Below are 18,646 nucleotides of genomic sequence, written 5' to 3' on the forward strand. Positions count from 1 at the left end.
GATTTTTTTTTAATAAAGATAAAAAAATAAGCAAACTTATAAGCATTGTTAACTATGCATTATTAATTAACAAAAACAATTATATTCTATTTAACAAAACGATATTTAAGTAACTAAATTCAGTACAAGGAAAAGCATCGATTTTCACTAACTTCAATTTTGATACAAAAATAAAACAATAGACCCATAATGAATTCTTAATAACCTGTATTGCCACCTCTAGCTGCAATGACCGCTTGAAGTCTTCGCAGCATTCCTCGTATCAAATTATGAAAACTTTCTCATATTCTCACTCCTCACGAGCAGCATGTTCCATGATAAAGTATAAACATAGTTTTTGTCCAGTTCTGCTTTTTATACGAGAAAAGATATTATAACTGTTATTTATGTGATATTTATTTTTATTTAAATTTTCTTGACAAAATAATTAGTGGTGCGATAATTTTGTCCAGGAGTTTATTAATAGTTATACTGCCATTTTTAAAGTTTAAGAAAGTGTCTACGTTTAATAGCTACATTCAATATATGGTTTAAGGGTGCAGCTAAATACTCTGCCAGGCCCTTGGATAATATATAAGCTGGAACGTTATCAGGTCCACTTGATTTTTTACGTTTTAGGGCTTTTATAGTTTTAATGATTTGAGACTTAGTTGTTTATGAAAAATTAAATGTGCTACCACCTAAATAAAGACTTTCTTTCTTGTCATTAGCAAAAATCTGAAATTATATTAATATTAATTGATTTTGGCTTAACATAATTTATGATTGTACCAGGATTTGGTTTCTCAGCATTTCTCAGTAGCATTCTGAACCAACCTTTGTGAGATTCAAAACCAAATGGGAGGTCTCTCATTAAGAGGTGGAACAAGAGTGGAAATAAAGGATCGCTGCGATATATGACAATTGAAGAATGTTTACTAAAAAAAGAGGACACTAGCAAGGCCTCATGATCTGGGAAGTGGGCATCAACCAGCTTGAGTATCAAGTCGTTCATGTCACATGCTAACAAGGGCCTCGATGTCCAAGAAAACTGCTCCGGCGTGCTATATAGGCTCCTCGTACATGAGTGGAGTGGTTTGGATAGTAGTGGATTGCCACAAGGCGGATTCTAAATTGGCCTTCTTTAATACACCGGAGTATTATTAGGACGGTAACGGATAAAAGGTGGAGAATCGCTCTTTCCTTCCATTTCCTAAGGGGAACGCTTATACGGCAGTAGGTCGCGAAGAGGACTGTGGTGCGCAGTATCCTGGAAGCGGATTACAGAGTTGGTATGACATCAGCAAAGAGGATTGTAGGCGAGTACACAAGGATCAGTTCTGTTAATATATGTATATGATCAATTATTTTCCTTTTGTACCTCTTTACATGTTATTACAGGATGTCAATCGGGTTTCAGGAAAAATTATAGTACAACTACAAGCCTACAAGTTTAATCAATGATATTCGAATGAACATAGACAATAAAAATGTAACGTGTTTGGGATTGCTAGATTTTAGCAAAGCTTTTGACACTCTAAGACATGAGCTGCTTCTAGCAAAACTGCAATATTTTGGCCTTTCAAAAACCTCGATAGATTTCTTTTCATCTTATCTTAGCAACCGTTCCCACTGTGTTGCGATACGTACTAATGACTACCTTCTAGCTAGGTCAGATTACTCGATTATGCCACAGAGAATACCTCAAGGGTCTATTTTTGGCCCACTGTTGTTCTCTATTTATGTTGCGGAAGATCCAACAGTATGCGGACGATTCGCAAATATATATATCATTCCCTGAAAGTCAGGTGCAAACTGCACAAAACTGTTTTAATACTGACTTGAATCATATTAATAATTTTGCCAAAAATCACAATTTAAAACTTAACCCTTCTAAATCGTCTGGTAATATTTCTTGGTGGTACCAAACTAAAGCGGAAACGGCAAATTCAATTCAAAAATTACAGAACTCCTGTTTACGTTTTTCTTTTAAATGTAACATATAGAGAACACATTACGCCTCACTTGAATAAGCTTTCCATTTTATCAATGACTAACAGGCGAAAATGTCATTCGCTGAGTTTTGTGCATAGAGTTTTAAAAACTGGTCAGCCACCTTATTTGCGTCAGTTATTTTACTGTAGTCGACATAATAATTTCTTAATTCCGCGACATAAAACTGGGAATTTCCAAAAATCATTCAGTTACGTAGCTTATTAAGTTAAGCTAGTTCATTCCATAACTTATTAAGTTATGGAATGAACTAGCGGACGAAATAAAAACACAAACATATACATTTACATTTATAAAGAGTGATGAAAGTAACTTATTGACCAAACAAGGAAATATCTTGTGATTTATATATTTTATTTTTTTTTTTGTATTTCTTGTTACATCATTATAAGTACAAATAATTGTTTTATAAAAAATAAAAATTGAATCCCTCCATTATTTTTTAATTGAAACTGATTGTGATTGAATTGATCTGTGTATCACAGGTTATTGCTTTGATTAAATCTATTGTAGATTTCTATTTAATACAATACAAATTGCGTGCATCGTGTGCAATAAAAGTTTTTAGGATTTTATTTTATTTTGTTTTATTGTAAATCTAGACTTAGGTTTTAATTTATATAAGTATAAGATTTTTGTATTAGACACTTTTGTATTGCTGAAAATAGTACATTTATACTTTTAACGGGTAGCATCCCGCAGATATATCGACATCTTTGTGGTGTTGCATGTATCTGTGTATCGGTTTTTTATCATCGCGATGCTTTCCTTATTTGTCCTTTTTCGGAGAATTGATAAGATTATTTCCGTATTACTTACTGTATTTTATGTGTATATTTTGGACAAATAAAAAGATTTTTTTTAAGTATGCTTTACACATATTGTTAGCATATAATTATAATCAGAAGTAAATTTAAGCTATAAAAATGTTTGATAATTTGCTTTAAATTAACACATAATTAATTTGCTTTTAATCTTGCGAATTGTAGACCAGATTTCTTTAATTATCATTATTACAGATATTACAACAAGTATTTTCTTAAGGTTCCGAGCATTAAAATTCTGATAATATGTTCTTTAAATAAGATCTGTGCAAATCAGGACTTATTCGGCTAAAATAAATAATTCAAACAATCAAAAAACCAACAAAATATTTTTTCAGTCCTAAACCTTGATTAATTAAAATTAACATTGAGTCTATCTAAAAATAACTAATTAGCACAGTATATTAGGCATTTTAGACAAACGGTGTCAATGTCAGTGGCAAGACTCCAAAAATTATCATTTTAATCGAAAATAATTTCATAATACAACCAACCCGATGGTAAACACCCGAAGATATTGCATCTCGCACATACCGAAAAGTAAAGTAATAGCTGATTCAAAATGTGGATCTTGAATGAACAAGGTTAGAACCACTTTATTGAGAAACAGCAGTTGGTACTGCCGCTAAATCTTTTAGCGTCTTGCTTAAACACTTCATTTTATTTTATTTAACCAGTTAACATTGATAAGTGTTCAGGTGGAGTTTTAATTAGAAACTAATGTTTAAAATATATAAAATAAAATGCTCTTCCTTAAAGTCGCATTTTTAGTATATCTAGTGTTTTTTTTAAACCGATTTACGGTGTGTGTTGCGCAATTTAGGAGTAAACTAGGGACTTTAAACAAACTTTTAAGTGACAACACTAATAACATAGGAGATTCTGGAGATATTTTGGGAGAGTATGATTTTATAGTTGTTGGAGCAGGTGAGTAACATAGCATAATTACTATTTATAGGGTTTAATATAAAAATATTAGTAAATTTTGTGTAAATTTAAACCTCGTGATTTAAGTATACAAAATATAAAGGAAAATTAATTGTTAAAAATGTTTATTTAAAATACACAATTTATTAAAAAATATATATAATTAAGTAAACCAATTAAATAATTGTAAAATATACCTAAATAAATGGCAATAGGAAACGTGAAAATAGCTTAGAAAAAAAATTCGAAAAATATGCTAATTTTTAGAAATATATTGCATCTGCATGAAACAAAAATTACATTAAAATAAAATTTGTTGAATAAAAGCACAAAAATTGGTGAAAAAATGCCCTATTTTTAAGGAATTAAAATTTTTTCCATCATTTCATTTTTATTCATTTTAGTTGTTTTTTAAATTAAGAATTTCAAAAATAAAATAATAATATTAAAATAAAATTCGTTAAATTAAAAACAAAAATTAAAGAGAAACTCTAACGTCTTAACTTATTAGCAATTCTACATACCACGAATTATATTTTTTGGCGGCAAAATGACCAATAAATAAAAATTAGAAAATTTACTAATTTTCATATTAAAATATTATGCAGTGCCATCGGTGTTTTATATTGGCGAAACGAAAAAAATAGATTATGACGTTTAAATGACGAAAAAATTAAATCATGATTACAATAGTGAAACAAAAACTGGTATTAAAGAAGATTTTAAAATTATAAAATACGACTATATAAGCTTATAAGTAAAAAATACATCAACTGGACATGAAAAGCACGTTAGACTAAACATTACGTGATAAAACTAAACTAGATTAAGAATCGTAAAGATCAAAAAGTTTTAAACTGTAAATCTAAAAAGGTAAAGACAAAATATTACAAAAACACTGACGAAGACAAGAATAAAATAAATAACACAATATTTTAACATTTATTTAAAACAAATCCTCTCAGGAGCCCTTTGAACCGATTTAAATTATCACCACTTTTCTCATCACTAGGTAGCACGAACTTAATAAATATACCTGGACTACTAATCCATATTGCCACGATACCCAAAAATTACCACTGCCTGGTAGCCGCCAATTTGATAGTGGTTATATCCTTTTGATGTTGGTCAGTCTGAACATTTTCAGTGTTGCCAACAAAAAATATATTAAAGCTAGAAGTAGCTTTAATATATTTTTAGCAACAGCTACAAGTGGATTCATATACTAGGGTAAATGAGGAACTTTCAGAGAAGATAAAGGAGCTAAGTGATCTTAATCAAAATTTGATTAATACCATTACAATGCTTGAAAAAGAAACTGAATATCACAAAAACAAGATTGAGAGTATGCAGACAGAGATTGAAAACTTAAATTGTATTAATACGCACATGTTAACATCAATTAAAACTCTTGAAGCGGAGAAGGATATCCCGTCTCTAAATAGAAACGCTAGCAGTAACTTAAAAGATTTGATGACTACAAATCTTCAATCAAAATCTACAAACTGCTTAGCAAAAGCGCATTTCAACCCACGAGCAAAATCAAATGTACTAATTTATGGTGATTCTAGTGCTAGAGGTTTCTCTTCTCTTCTCTCAGGTATTCTGAGCTCTTCATACAACACCTGTAATTATGTGTTTAGTAATGTTACAGCCCAGACCTTATGTAATTATGCGTTTCCTCTAATTGTTAAGTATACGAAGAATGATGTTGTTGTTGTTTGTCTTGATTTTTCTTGTACATCGCCATCTTTTTCCCAAATGAAATCCTTGCTATCAATGGGCAGGATAACTAATGTAATTGTTTGTATTAAATGCGATTTTAATAAGTACTCAAAAACCAGATATTACAATACAATTCATTTTATGAATTCTTTCATCTGTAACCGTAACTTTTCTGTGAAAATAATTACTGATGTCAGACAAAATTTTAGATACCGTCACTCTGTCAAATCTATGTGAAAACTTTTATCTTTATATGTTAAAAATACTTTTCTGTCATCCAAATTAGTATTAGCATCTTTGGGTATTAGCAATAGTAAGATAATCAGCGATACACCCTTGACCGAAGGTAGGTCTTTGGTTACGCCTCAACTAGACCAATCTATAGACACCCTTGCTATTGGATCTTCTTCTTTTTTAATAGAAACTCCCACCAAGTTGCCCTAGCATTTCTTAATATTTAATCTGTGCGTTCAAAAGTTAGCGGATTAGAACTATTTTTAGAATCGGTTAACTTTCCTAGTGTGTTAATTCTTGTTGAACACTGGTTGAGGTCTGACGAGCCTATTGATATCCCTGGTTATGTACTAATTTCCAAATTTTCACGCAAGCATTATACACATGGCGGTACTTTTATTATGTTAGAGAAAGCTTTTTTAATTAACTTTAACTTTCAGTTTATGTTTATTACTATTGACAGATTTGATCATCAATTGATTGAAAAGGTGTGCGAGTTATCTATTGTACTTAACACTAAGTTAAATTTGTATATTTTAGGATTGTATCGATCTCCATCGGCTAATTTAGATTTGTTTTTAGAAAGGTTGGAGATCCTCTTAAGTGAAATTTCGGTTAATGCAATGTTGATTCTGACTGGCGATCTTAACGTAAATTTTCTAGACAAATCTAATGGATCAAATCGAATGCTTTTTAATCTGTTAAACTCATTTAATTTTAAGATGCACGTGGGTCAGCCTACCCGGATCTCAGCATTTTCTTCCTCACTGATAGATTACTTCTGTACGAATTTTAACCAACACGAAAATCAGTGTACAACAATCAGTGCCGATTTGTCTGACTATGAGGCAGTAGTGGGATTAGTAAAGCTTAATAGTGCAGCTAATGAGAATAGGTTTAGACGTGGTAGACTTTATACTAGAGCTAATTTCCGCAAATTCTCTTTGCTTTGACATATGTCAAGTTGAAATAATGTATTGACTACTGTTAACCTACTGCATAGCTTTCATCAAATTGTATTAAACAATTTTAACACTGCTTTTCCTGTTGTCAATATTAAAAAACGAAATAGAAAACCTTGGTAAGTATACTAAGGGTTTACGAGTGTCTGGGAAAAATATGCGCTCCCTCTTTTACATTAGGAAATACGCTATGAACAATGCAACATTTTTAAATTACTATAATAGATACCGCAAGATTTACAGAAACTCAATCAAAATGGCTAAGTGGACCTTCTTTCAAAGGAGGATAAATAGTTCCTCCAATACAGCAAAAGAGTCTTGGAAGATTTTAAATGAGCTAAGGGGCTAAAATAATGTCTTGGTTATTCCAAGTACCTTAGTTTCCAATATCCTCAATTCCTTCTACTGTGATATTGCTAGTAACCTTGCAGCCAATATCTCATAAAAAATAGATCCCAGGAGCTATCTCAGCAATGTGGTAGTAGCCGAATCTTTCTTTTTTGCCCCCACAAGTGTGGAAGAGCTTATACATTTAATGGTTAATATTAAGAATAAGAGTTCATCAGCGCTTTGTCTCATCAGATGGGCTTTCTCTTAGAATATTTTCTGCTTTACCTCTTGTTGCTTTGCAAGTCTTGGCCGAGTCAATTAACTTTTCATTTATGTCTGGAGTTTTCCCAGAGTGCTTAAAAAGAGCAATGATTATTCCTCTTTACAAGGGTGGCGATCGCGACTGTCCTTCTAACTTTAGACCTATAGCGTTATTGCCTACTTTAGCCAAGATAGTGGAACGGCTCGTTAAGGTGAGGATGGTTTCATTTTTAAATAGGTTTGGCCTATTGAGTCTTCAGCAGTTTGGCTTTCATGAGTCTGTGAGCACAAATGATGCTATCTTTAGCTTTCTAGAGCACCTGTACAACCGACTGAATGTTGGTGAAGTTGCAGCAGCGGTATTCTGTGACTTGTCCAAGGCATTTGACTGTGTGAGTCACAGAGTGCTGCTGATGGAAACTGGAGCTCTATGGTTTCACAGGAACTGCCCTTGAGTGGTTTCGTTCCTACTTATCAAATCGTGTCCAGGCTGTCAAATTTTATGGTGGTATCTCTAAGGAACTTAAATGTGGGTGTTCCGCAAGGATCAGTACTTGGTTCTTTACTTTTTCTCATTTATGTGAACGATCTGCCACAACTGCAGGTAACTGGAAAATTTACATTGTTTGCCGATGATACCACCATCCTCTGGCACGACTCTGATGTTTCTCAAATGAAGGCCAATATATGTGCAGATTTGTTAAAAATAAAAGACTGGTGTGATGCAAATTTTTTGACATTTAATGTTTCCAAAACAAATATCCTTAATTTTAAATGTAATACAAATGATATATGTTTGAATAATGAAGCCATAACCATGCCACCGTTCAGTAAGTTTTTGGGTCTTTCCATAGACAAGTTCCTTAAATTTGAAGACCATATTGTGAATGTATGTAGAAAAGTCTCATCGGGCTGCTACGCCCTAAGGGTTATTGCCACCAGTCGTAATTTCTCCATCGCCAGATCTGCATACTTCGCGATCACAGCATAAAGAAACCAGCAGTCGCACTTCAATAAAAATACATTGGCTTGAATAAGCGAGTTCGGTGCATGTGTACTAACGCAGGCGAGGCATTTTTGCTTATAGTAGGGATGCCGCTGACACTCGCTACGGTCCACGCGGCTTTTGCCTTGGCTAGAGCCGGACTTAAACATTTTTTTAGATGTTATTATCTTGTAAAATAAAAATACCTACATAGTACAAACACAGCATAAAGAAACCAGCAGTCGCACTTCAATAAAAATACATTGGCTTGAATAAGCGAGTTCGGTGCATGTGTACTAAGGCAGGCGAGGCATTTTTGCTTATAGTAGGGATGCCGCTGACACTCGCTACGGTCCGCGCGGCTTTTGCCTTGGCTAGAGCCGGACTTAAACATTTTTTTAGATGTTATTATCTTGTAAAATAAAAATACCTACATAGTACAAATATTGATTTTTTAATATAAATAATCCGTGCAGGAAGTTAATTAGGTATGTACCATAAATTTAAGAGACCATTCTTTGAGTAATTTTAAAACAAAAAGTTCATATAAATATATGTCCAGAAATTCTTCGTTCTCAATATACAGGGTGTTAAAATGTAACAACTAAAATATATGCCACTGACTTTTGTGCAATTTTTATTATGTTCTGTGGATTATACAAATAAAACTTTTCTGTCTCTTGAATTTTTTTCGTATCTTGCTTAGTTAATAATAAATTCCAAATGAAACTTTTCCCCAAATTCCTTGTGTGATCCAGGGACATGCAATTAAGTGGACTTTTTTTTTCTCGAAAAATAAGCGAGATACGAAAAAGTTGTATTTGTATTTGAGTAAATCAAATAACATATTAAAAATGGCACAAAATTGAGGTGCCCCAATTTTTTTGCCACAAATATTTCTTCAGGTCCCGTTCGAGATTACACTGGACCTAATAAATTTAATCATGTTAGGGGTAAATTAGCTCCTTAATGTTATAAATAACACCGCCAGAGAACTTGCGGACCTATGTTCATATGAACTTTTTGTCTTAAAATTACTCAAACAATCGCCTGTTAAATAATTTATGGTACATACTTAATTAACACCCTGTATAGTAACGCTTTTAGATTAACACCTGACTACATAGTAGTTTAAGGATAACTAATTATACAAATAAAGTAATATATCAAAACCAATAGAAACTCTTAGGCCAATAAATAAAGACAAATAGTTGGCAACAATTCAAAACAATTCTAACATCTGCGAATTTTTGTTATATTATTAAGTACCAACTAAAGTAAAAGTATACAATTTTGCAACTCTTTTAAATATGGCAACACTGTTAAAATGGCAGAAATATAAATAATGTCCTTAAAAATCCAAAAAAAAAATATTACATTGCTGCAACTTTAATTGATGCTTAATTATGTTATTTGAGCCATACAGCCAAATTTGCAGCTATTAAAAACTTTGGCAAAGTCAATTATTTTGCTTCATTAATAATTTTTGACATACCCCTCTTTTAATACAAAAGTTTTTATAAAAAACGCTACGCTTTGTAAAAATGCTATTAAAATAGTCACTAAGTACGGCGCTGAACTAGGCGATACACCTATGAACACAGTTCGATAAACAGTGAGCTCGGCATCCGGAGAACATGGCTGCGGCATGGCTAAGGATGCTATTAGTTCGCTTACATTTTCGAGCGGAGTGAGACTGCTGGTTTCTTTATGCTGTGGTACAAATATTGATTTTTTAATATAAATAAAGTTCATACATTAACAAAATATTTAAACAAAAATAAACATCGCAATTCTACATCTAACAACGACGATATAGAAGAATACGTGCAGGAAGTTAATTAGGTATGAACCATAACTTTAAGAGACCATTCTTTGAGTAATTTTAAAACAAAAGGTTCATATAAACATATGTCCAGAAATTCTTCGTTCTCAATATACAGGGTGTTAAAATTTAACAACAACTAAAATATATGCCACTGACTTTTGTGCAATTTTTATTATGTTCTGTGGATTATACAAATAAAACTTTTCTGTCTCTTGAATTTTTTTCGTATCTTGCTTAGTTAATAATAAATTCCAAATGAAACTTTTCCCCAAATTTCTTGTGTGATCCAGGGATATGCAATTAAGTGGACTTTTTTTTCTCGAAAAATAAGCGAGATACGAAAAAGTTGTATTTGTATTTGAGTAAATCAAATAAGATATTAAAAATGGCACAAAATTCAGGTGCCCCAATTTTTTTCCCACAAATATTTCTTCAGGTCCCGTACGAGATTACACTGAACCTAATAAATTTAATCATGTTAGGGGTAAATTAGCCTGTTAAATAATTTATGGTACATACTTAATTAACACCCTGTATAGTAACGCTTTTAGATTAACATCTGACTACATAGTAGTTTAAGGATAACTAATTATACAAATAAAGTAATATTTCAAAACAAATAGAAACTCTTAGGCCAATAAATAAAGACAAATAGTTGGCAACAATTCAAAACAATTCTAACATCTGCGAATTTTTGTTATATTATTAAGTACCAACTAAAGTAAAAGTATACAATTTTGCAACTCTTTTAAATATGGCAATACTGTTAAAATGGCCGAAATATAAATAATGTCCTTAAAAATCCAAAAAAAAAAATATTACATTGCTGCAACTTTAACTGATGCTTAATTATGTTATTTAAGCCATACAGCCAAATTTGCAGCTATTAAAAACTTTGGCAAAGTCAATTATTTTGCTTCATTAATAATTTTTGACATACCCCTCTTTTAATACAAAAGTTTTTATAAAAAACGCTACGCTTTGTAAAAACGCTATCAAAATAGTCACTAAGTACGGCGCTGAACTAGGCGATACGCCTATGAACACAGTTCGATAAACAGTGAGCTCGGCATCCGGAGAACATGGCTGCGGCATGGCTAAGGATGCTATTAGTTCGCTTACATTTTCGAGCGGAGTGAGACTGCTGGTTTCTTTATGCTGTGTTCGCGATTATCGAGTCGCACCTTCGATATGGAATTTGCTTTTGGGGTTTATGTTCAAATTCACTTTTTAATTTAGTGTCTATACTCCAGAAAAGAGCCATTAGATATCTATGTGGGGCCAAGCCTCGTGACTCATGTCGCCCGCTTTTTGTAAGTCATAATATTTTAACCCTGTGTTGTATTTTTATTTTGGAAACAGTTTGCTTAGTTTTTAGAAAATATAAACAGGAACTCCACTTAGGAAGCCACTATAAAACGCGACAAAATTATTTCTTGAGGCTACCCATTCCTCAATTTGAACTTGTCCGTAGCTCTATCATATATGGAGGTAAAAAGCTGTTTAATATAAACTTCCACTAGAAATAAGACAACTTAAGACTGAAAAAAGCCTACGTATAAGGGCGAAAATATTTCTTGCTAGTAAAGCCTACTATAGTTTAAGTGCATTTTTAATGATTAGCATTTAAATATTTTTCAAAGTTTTATATAATTTTATTTTATTTTAAATTAGTTTCTCGTTTTTATTCCTTTAATGTACAGTCTATTGGCTTTGTCTACAACTTCTATGTTTATGTTGACAATAACGGTTTAACAGTAATGAAGTTGACGACGCTGACCTTTGACGTGTGACGTGTCACGAACTAAATTATTTTTCTTCTTTGCATGGTTTTTAAACCATCACTGGGAATCTAAAAAAATAATTCTAAAATTCTTTTGGCGATTTGTAAACGACGGTTGGGAATATCATCTGCAACAGGCGATGTAGCATCCTCCTTATTTAATACGTGGATAATGTATCACCATCCTTATTGAAACGTATTTGGTTCACTGTTCATCATCTCTATTTTGATTTTAATAGATGGTTGTATATATTAATGTGGAAGCACTGTACATAGAAGAAAAGTAAAAGTCGTAATAATGAAAATAGAAAGATAATAAAAGTATTTTTAACTGGATTTGTTGAGTAGATACAAGCAAAACTTTAAATGAAGATCATCATTTTCATGGTATTAGGATTTATAAGATTCAGGTTTAAGTTTATAAGATTCAAGATTATCAGAAAAAAAAATAAATATTTTAAAGTGCATGCATCTATCCCAAGTTAATTAAAACTTCGTCTAATTTTAGGTAAGGATTAAGATTTCTTTCATAAAATTTAACGAAATTCTTAAAGAAGTACAAGAAAACCCACAGATCTAACGCAACTATCTTAAATTCTTAACTAAATGTAACTTTCTATTTTGTATTTGTAAACATAACCTCTCAAAAACTTTAATTGTTTTGTTTCCCTACAATTGGCACAACTGAAGTTTGTCAGAGTGACCAACATCGAAAGGACACAATCACGCAAAATGGCGGCGCCCTAGTAGTAATTACTTACTGTTCATTGAATTGGCAGTTCAGGTATATTTATTAAGTTCGTGCTAGGTAGCTTATTAAACTCAAACCTTGAATAAAACAGTGTTGAGCATTTTACTGGTTCGACATCTATCTACCAGAGTAAAATTTGTACCATTTCTAGTATTGTATTCATGTACATCTGCAAACATTCTTAATTTGTGACAAATATTTTCAGGTAGTAGACTTTTTTATTTTAAAAATAAACAAGGACACATTAAACATAATTCTCTGCTTTACAGATAACATATTTAGGACATTTAACATGGACGCAACAGGAGTATAACGATCACGTTTGAAAACTAACCTTATGGCTCTGTTTTGTATTATTTCTAGCTTGTCTATTTTGTATTGAGGCAAACTAAACATAGCAGCGCATAACAGAATTGTAAAAGGGGAAGTGCAACGGCGTTGGAAAGCTGTAATTTCATTTTCATAGGCAGATTTTTGTCAGAAATCCTACTTTTTTAGAAAATTTTCTTATAATATAGTGGAAATTTAGGCATCTAAAATTACTCCAAAATATTGATATCTTTTTAATATAAATTTTTCTGCACATTATTTATGTCTGCTTGACAAGTTTTTGATTTTTTTTGCAAACACGTAAAATTTAGACATGTTTGCATTTAAGCTTAATTTATTTATATAGAGCCATTCGAATAAATTCCGAAGGTCTCCGTAAAAAAATGAGACAAAAACAACAACTCAAAGAATGTACAACTTTTTAAAAATATCGGACACAAAATAAAAATGACATTAAAATAAAATTTTTTGGATAGGAGATAAAATTTAAACCCTCCCGCAGGGGTGAGCTCCAACCCTAAACTCTTAAATGAGAATAGGCATCCAATATCAAGGGCGTGTTAAAAAAATGAAAAAAATCTGATTGTTTTAATTGGTTATACGATGAAATGTTAAAACTCGTTTATTTTTATGTTGGAGAAATCTTTCGTGCACAATTTTCAATCTTGTCACTAAAACCCCCGCAGGGAGAGCATCAACCCTTAAACAACATATAAAAGCGTCCGGAAGGTGGGTGCAACCCTTTAAGGGGATGATAGTTGACTTAATTTTAAGCCAACCATGTATAGGTCGAAATTCGATTTTAAATTATTTACATTTGTTATTGCAACTTTTTCATTTTTTCCAATAAACAGTCAAATTTCGCCTTTAATCGGTAATACAGCACAAATTCCAATTAATATCTAAGTTTCAAAGTAAATTTTGTTTTGTCTAATGTTTATTTAATCAAACACCATAAATTCCAAAAATCGTTGTTAACTCAGAGAAAAAATATAAACATTGAAACGTGAAAAATAATTGTAAAAATATTGTTTGAGTTGAAATAAAATAACCAGTAGTAACTCTAACAGTACACGATGTTGCAGACATATTATATTTTTATTTATGTTAGTGAGAGTAAATGTGTAGTTTTTGTATTTAGATGAGGTCTGATGAGGCCCTAATGCGGCGAAACGCGTAATCCTTTAAATAGACGCTTAACTTGTGAGATTTTGACTTTGAGTATACTTTCTCTTCCTTTTTCATTAACATGTTATGAGTCAGATACTCAACTTTACTATCTATATCACAGCATAAAGAAACCAGCAGTCTCACTCCGCTCGAAAATGTAAGCGAACTAATAGCATCCTTAGCCATGCCGCAGCCATGTTCTCCGGATGCCGAGCTCACTGTTTATCGAACTGTGTTCATAGGCGTATCGCCTAGTTCAGCGCCGTACTTAGTGACTATTTTGATAGCGTTTTTACAAAGCGTAGCGTTTTTTATAAAAACTTTTGTATTAAAAGAGGGGTATGTCAAAAATTATTAATGAAGCAAAATAATTGACTTTGCCAAAGTTTTTAATAGCTGCAAATTAGGCTGTATGGCTTAAATAACATAATTAAGCATCAGTTAAAGTTGCAGCAATGTAATATTTTTTTTTTTGGATTTTTAAGGACATTATTTATATTTCGGCCATTTTAACAGTATTGCCATATTTAAAAGAGTTGCAAAATTGTATACTTTTACTTTAGTTGGTACTTAATAATATAACAAAAATTCGCAGATGTTAGAATTGTTTTGAATTGTTGCCAACTATTTGTCTTTATTTATTGGCCTAAGAGTTTCTATTTGTTTTGAAATATTACTTTATTTGTATAATTAGTTATCCTTAAACTACTATGTAGTCAGATGTTAATCTAAAAGCGTTACTATACAGGGTGTTAATTAAGTATGTACCATAAATTATTTAACAGGCTAATTTACCCCTAACATGATTAAATTTATTAGGTTCAGTGTAATCTCGTACGGGACCTGAAGAAATATTTGTGGGAAAAAAATTGGGGCACCTGAATTTTGTGCCATTTTTAATATCTTATTTGATTTACTCAAATACAAATACAACTTTTTCGTATCTCGCTTATTTTTCGAGAAAAAAAAGTCCACTTAATTGCATATCCCTGGATCACACAAGAAATTTGGGGAAAAGTTTCATTTGGAATTTATTATTAACTAAGCAAGATACGAAAAAAATTCAAGAGACAGAAAAGTTTTATTTGTATAATCCACAGAACATAATAAAAATTGCACAAAAGTCAGTGGCATATATTTTAGTTGTTGTTAAATTTTAACACCCTGTATATTGAGAACGAAGAATTTCTGGACATATGTTTATATGAACCTTTTGTTTTAAAATTACTCAAAGAATGGTCTCTTAAAGTTATGGTTCATACCTAATTAACTTCCTGCACGTATTCTTCTATATCGTCGTTGTTAGATGTAGAAATGCGATGTTTATTTTTGTTTAAATATTTTGTTAATGTATGAACTTTATTTATATTAAAAAATCAATATTTGTACTATGTAGGTATTTTTATTTTACAAGATAATAACATCTAAAAAAATGTTTAAGTCCGGCTCTAGCCAAGGCAAAAGCCGCGTGGACCGTAGCGAGTGTCAGCGGCATCCCTACTATAAGCAAAAATGCCTCGCCTGCGTTAGTACACATGCACCGAACTCGCTTATTCAAGCCAATGTATTTTTATTGAAGTGCGACTGCTGGTTTCTTTATGCTGTGTCTATATCATGAAAGTAGAACAATTTATCCCAACATACTTCAGACTGAAGGTCAAGTAAAAATTCAGGTTCATCGAAATGCTTAAAATCCCTTATAGTCAAATATTTTTTAGTTTTTATAATACGTGATATGTTTATATAGCAAAATGTTAATAGGTGATCACTTACCGCATTTGAATTTAATGTCCCACTCTGACTTACAATATGTTTATCGTTAATAAAAGTTGGGTCTAGTAAAATGGCTGTTGTATCAGTCAGACGAGTTGGTTCATCAATTACCTGACAAAAGTCATAGCTATCAAATAATTTGCTGACTGGGTTTTGAATATTCATCATATTGATGTTTAAATCACCAAAAACTAAAACATACTCATCTATAGGCAAAATTTCAGGTAATATTCTATCCAGGATATTTACACATTCTAATACATTATTACCTACTCTATAGATAACACTTACTGCTTCCGGTTTATTCTAATACGTACCCAATAATATTCAAAACCCTCTATTGATATTAAATTCATAAAGCTTAAATGCTCACATTTTATTGAGCTTTTTATGTAGAAACCCACGCCTCCACCTCTACCTTTACTCCGTTCTTTTCTATAAAACTTGTATCCTATAATATCAACAACATCTGATGATGTATCACTTGTTATTAGAGCGAAGCTCTTATTATTAACCATGTTTCCGTGACACCAATTATGTCAAAGCTATTATTCTGAATTATATTAGTGAACTCGACAAAACCTGTAAACACTGATTTAAGATTCAAGTGTCCAAAGCTAAGCACATGTTTTTCTATTTGCTTAAATACCATCTTGTATAAAATATTAGTTTTCCTCTCTATTTAAATCGAAAAGTCTACTCTCTGATTAATGACCTCTAATAAATTTAGCCTACATGGACATTGCCTATTGAGGGCCAGATAAGATGTGCTCAGCTTCAGACCTGAACTCTTTTTATTAGACTTTCAACAATTTATACATTTTAGCGCATTTGAACCAAACAAACAAACAAACAAACTTTTGACACTGAGCAGTTTTTGGCTAGATGGCCAAAACCCATAGAGTTAAAACATTGAATGATATGAATATTTTTCCTTCCCAAGTTCCTTCCTTAATCTAAGTTTTTATATTTATTTTCACTTTCCTTCACAATTTTCATAAAAAACCAGCATGCTCTTGTATGGCATTCCAACGAACAATCTGATCCACTACGTCGGTATCACTATCATCCATGGATATGTCTGTGGGTTTTATGTTGATAATCTTAAGCTTCGGTTTTCTTTTAACTGGTTGATCAAACTCATACTTATTGCCTAATTCTTTTACCATTCTATTCTTTAAACAACTAATTTCCTCTTCACTCTCACAAGCAATTACTACGGCTCCATCCTTAGCGAGTTGAAATTTTGACACGCTAACCCCGACAGGACTAATTTTCTGTTGAATAAACTTTTTGGTTATTGAACTTTCTTAAGTTTGCTTCGGTCTTATTACTATTACAGATTCTGACTTCTGGCTTTTAGGTTTTTCTGCAAAAGACGTTTAAGTGGCACAGGGCAAAGTTTACAGAATAGAATTCTATTCTGTAAACTTTGCACAGGGTATATTGTTTACCTTTTGATCTTTTAGTTCATTATATTTCTTATGAAATATATCCTATTCACTTTTTAACTTCATATTTGATTTCGATAGGCGAAATGAGTTTTGTGAATGCTTGCTTGCAACACATATGCAATTTAAAGAATAATTTAGTAACAAATATTATTTTTTTCCGATGGAGCCACGTTCTGAATAGTTGTGTGAACAGACAAAATTGTCGATATTTGGCAACAGAAAATCCGTATTGAATGATGACGGTGAACACCCAGTATCCTTAAAAACTAAATGTGTGGTTTGAAATAGTGCGTGGAAAAGTAATAGGTCCCTTTATCTTTGAATAGACTTTAACGGAACAAGTGTATCTCGATTTTCTACAGTTTGAATTAGTTCCAGCATTACTAGCTTTATTTCCAAATCAATTGAACCCAGACTATCCTGCTGGAAAAATAGTTCTTCGTCAGGAAAAGAACTAATTCTCCAGCAAGATGGTGCTCCTCCATACAATGCTGGCACTCTGCGTATATTTTTGGATGAACCCTCTCCCAATCGGTGGATAGAAAGGAGAGACCCATCGAATGGCCGGCTAGATCGCCTAATCTAACGTCAATAAACTTTTTTTGTGGGGGATACCTTAAGTTAAATGAATTTAGACATAAGTTTTGGGACGCACTGTGTAGCTGTATCTTATAACTGTCGCCTAGTAAATTCAAATTTATATCACCCAACAAAAATACTTTACGGTCAGCGTTTAATAACTCTTCTTCCAGTAATGCGACAAGACTATTTACCATATTTCTTGTAGCCCGTGGATTATAAACGGCTGCCACAAACTTATCGACCTTAAAAGTTGTTTTCTTTCAAAATATCGGGTAAATTGATATTCTATTATATTCTATTCTACAGCATCTGCAACAACAGATTTAATAACCGATATTTTAATTAATTTGGATCAAAGTAAACTGACTGCAGTTGTTTCGTTTAACCTTAGTAACCGAAAGGCCTTTGATACCATTAATCACAAGCTACTTCTGCAAAAACTTGAAATAATGGATATGTGAGGCATCCGTTACGATTGATTCTCTAAATACCTCGGAGAGAGATCGCAATTTATTTCAATTGAAAGGTTAGATAGTTCTTATCAACTAGATAAACATGGTTCAAGGTTCTATTAATCTTAATTAATTCAATTGTTAATTTACATTTAAAAAGGGACAAGTTGGGGTCGTCATAATAGAAGGTCTTAAATCGCACAAAACAATGGTTGCGCTCGCACAAAGTAGTTTAATAAGCTTAAACACTAATAAATTTTTATTTATGTTACTAAATAAGTTT

At 31.9% G+C, this 18,646-nt stretch overlaps 1 protein-coding gene across 2 annotated transcripts in view; it reads left to right on the forward strand.

The window, feature by feature from the left end:
- The first annotated feature begins 3,250 nt into the window (after window positions 1-3,250).
- Window positions 3,251-18,646, forward strand: part of LOC126748318 (glucose dehydrogenase [FAD, quinone]) — an 84,486-nt gene continuing 69,090 nt past the window's right edge. The window contains exon 1 of one of the 2 annotated variants that reach the window (XM_050457465.1): window positions 3,251-3,743. In XM_050457465.1, coding sequence (XP_050313422.1) covers window positions 3,560-3,743 — 184 coding nt within the window. In that variant the 5' untranslated portion in view covers window positions 3,251-3,559. The remainder of the gene's footprint in view (window positions 3,744-18,646) is intronic. The other variant, XM_050457464.1, reaches the window with a different exon arrangement.

Source organism: Anthonomus grandis, chromosome 22 (assembly GCF_022605725.1).
Source record: "Anthonomus grandis grandis chromosome 22, icAntGran1.3, whole genome shotgun sequence".
NCBI classification, from domain to species: domain Eukaryota; kingdom Metazoa; phylum Arthropoda; class Insecta; order Coleoptera; family Curculionidae; genus Anthonomus; species Anthonomus grandis.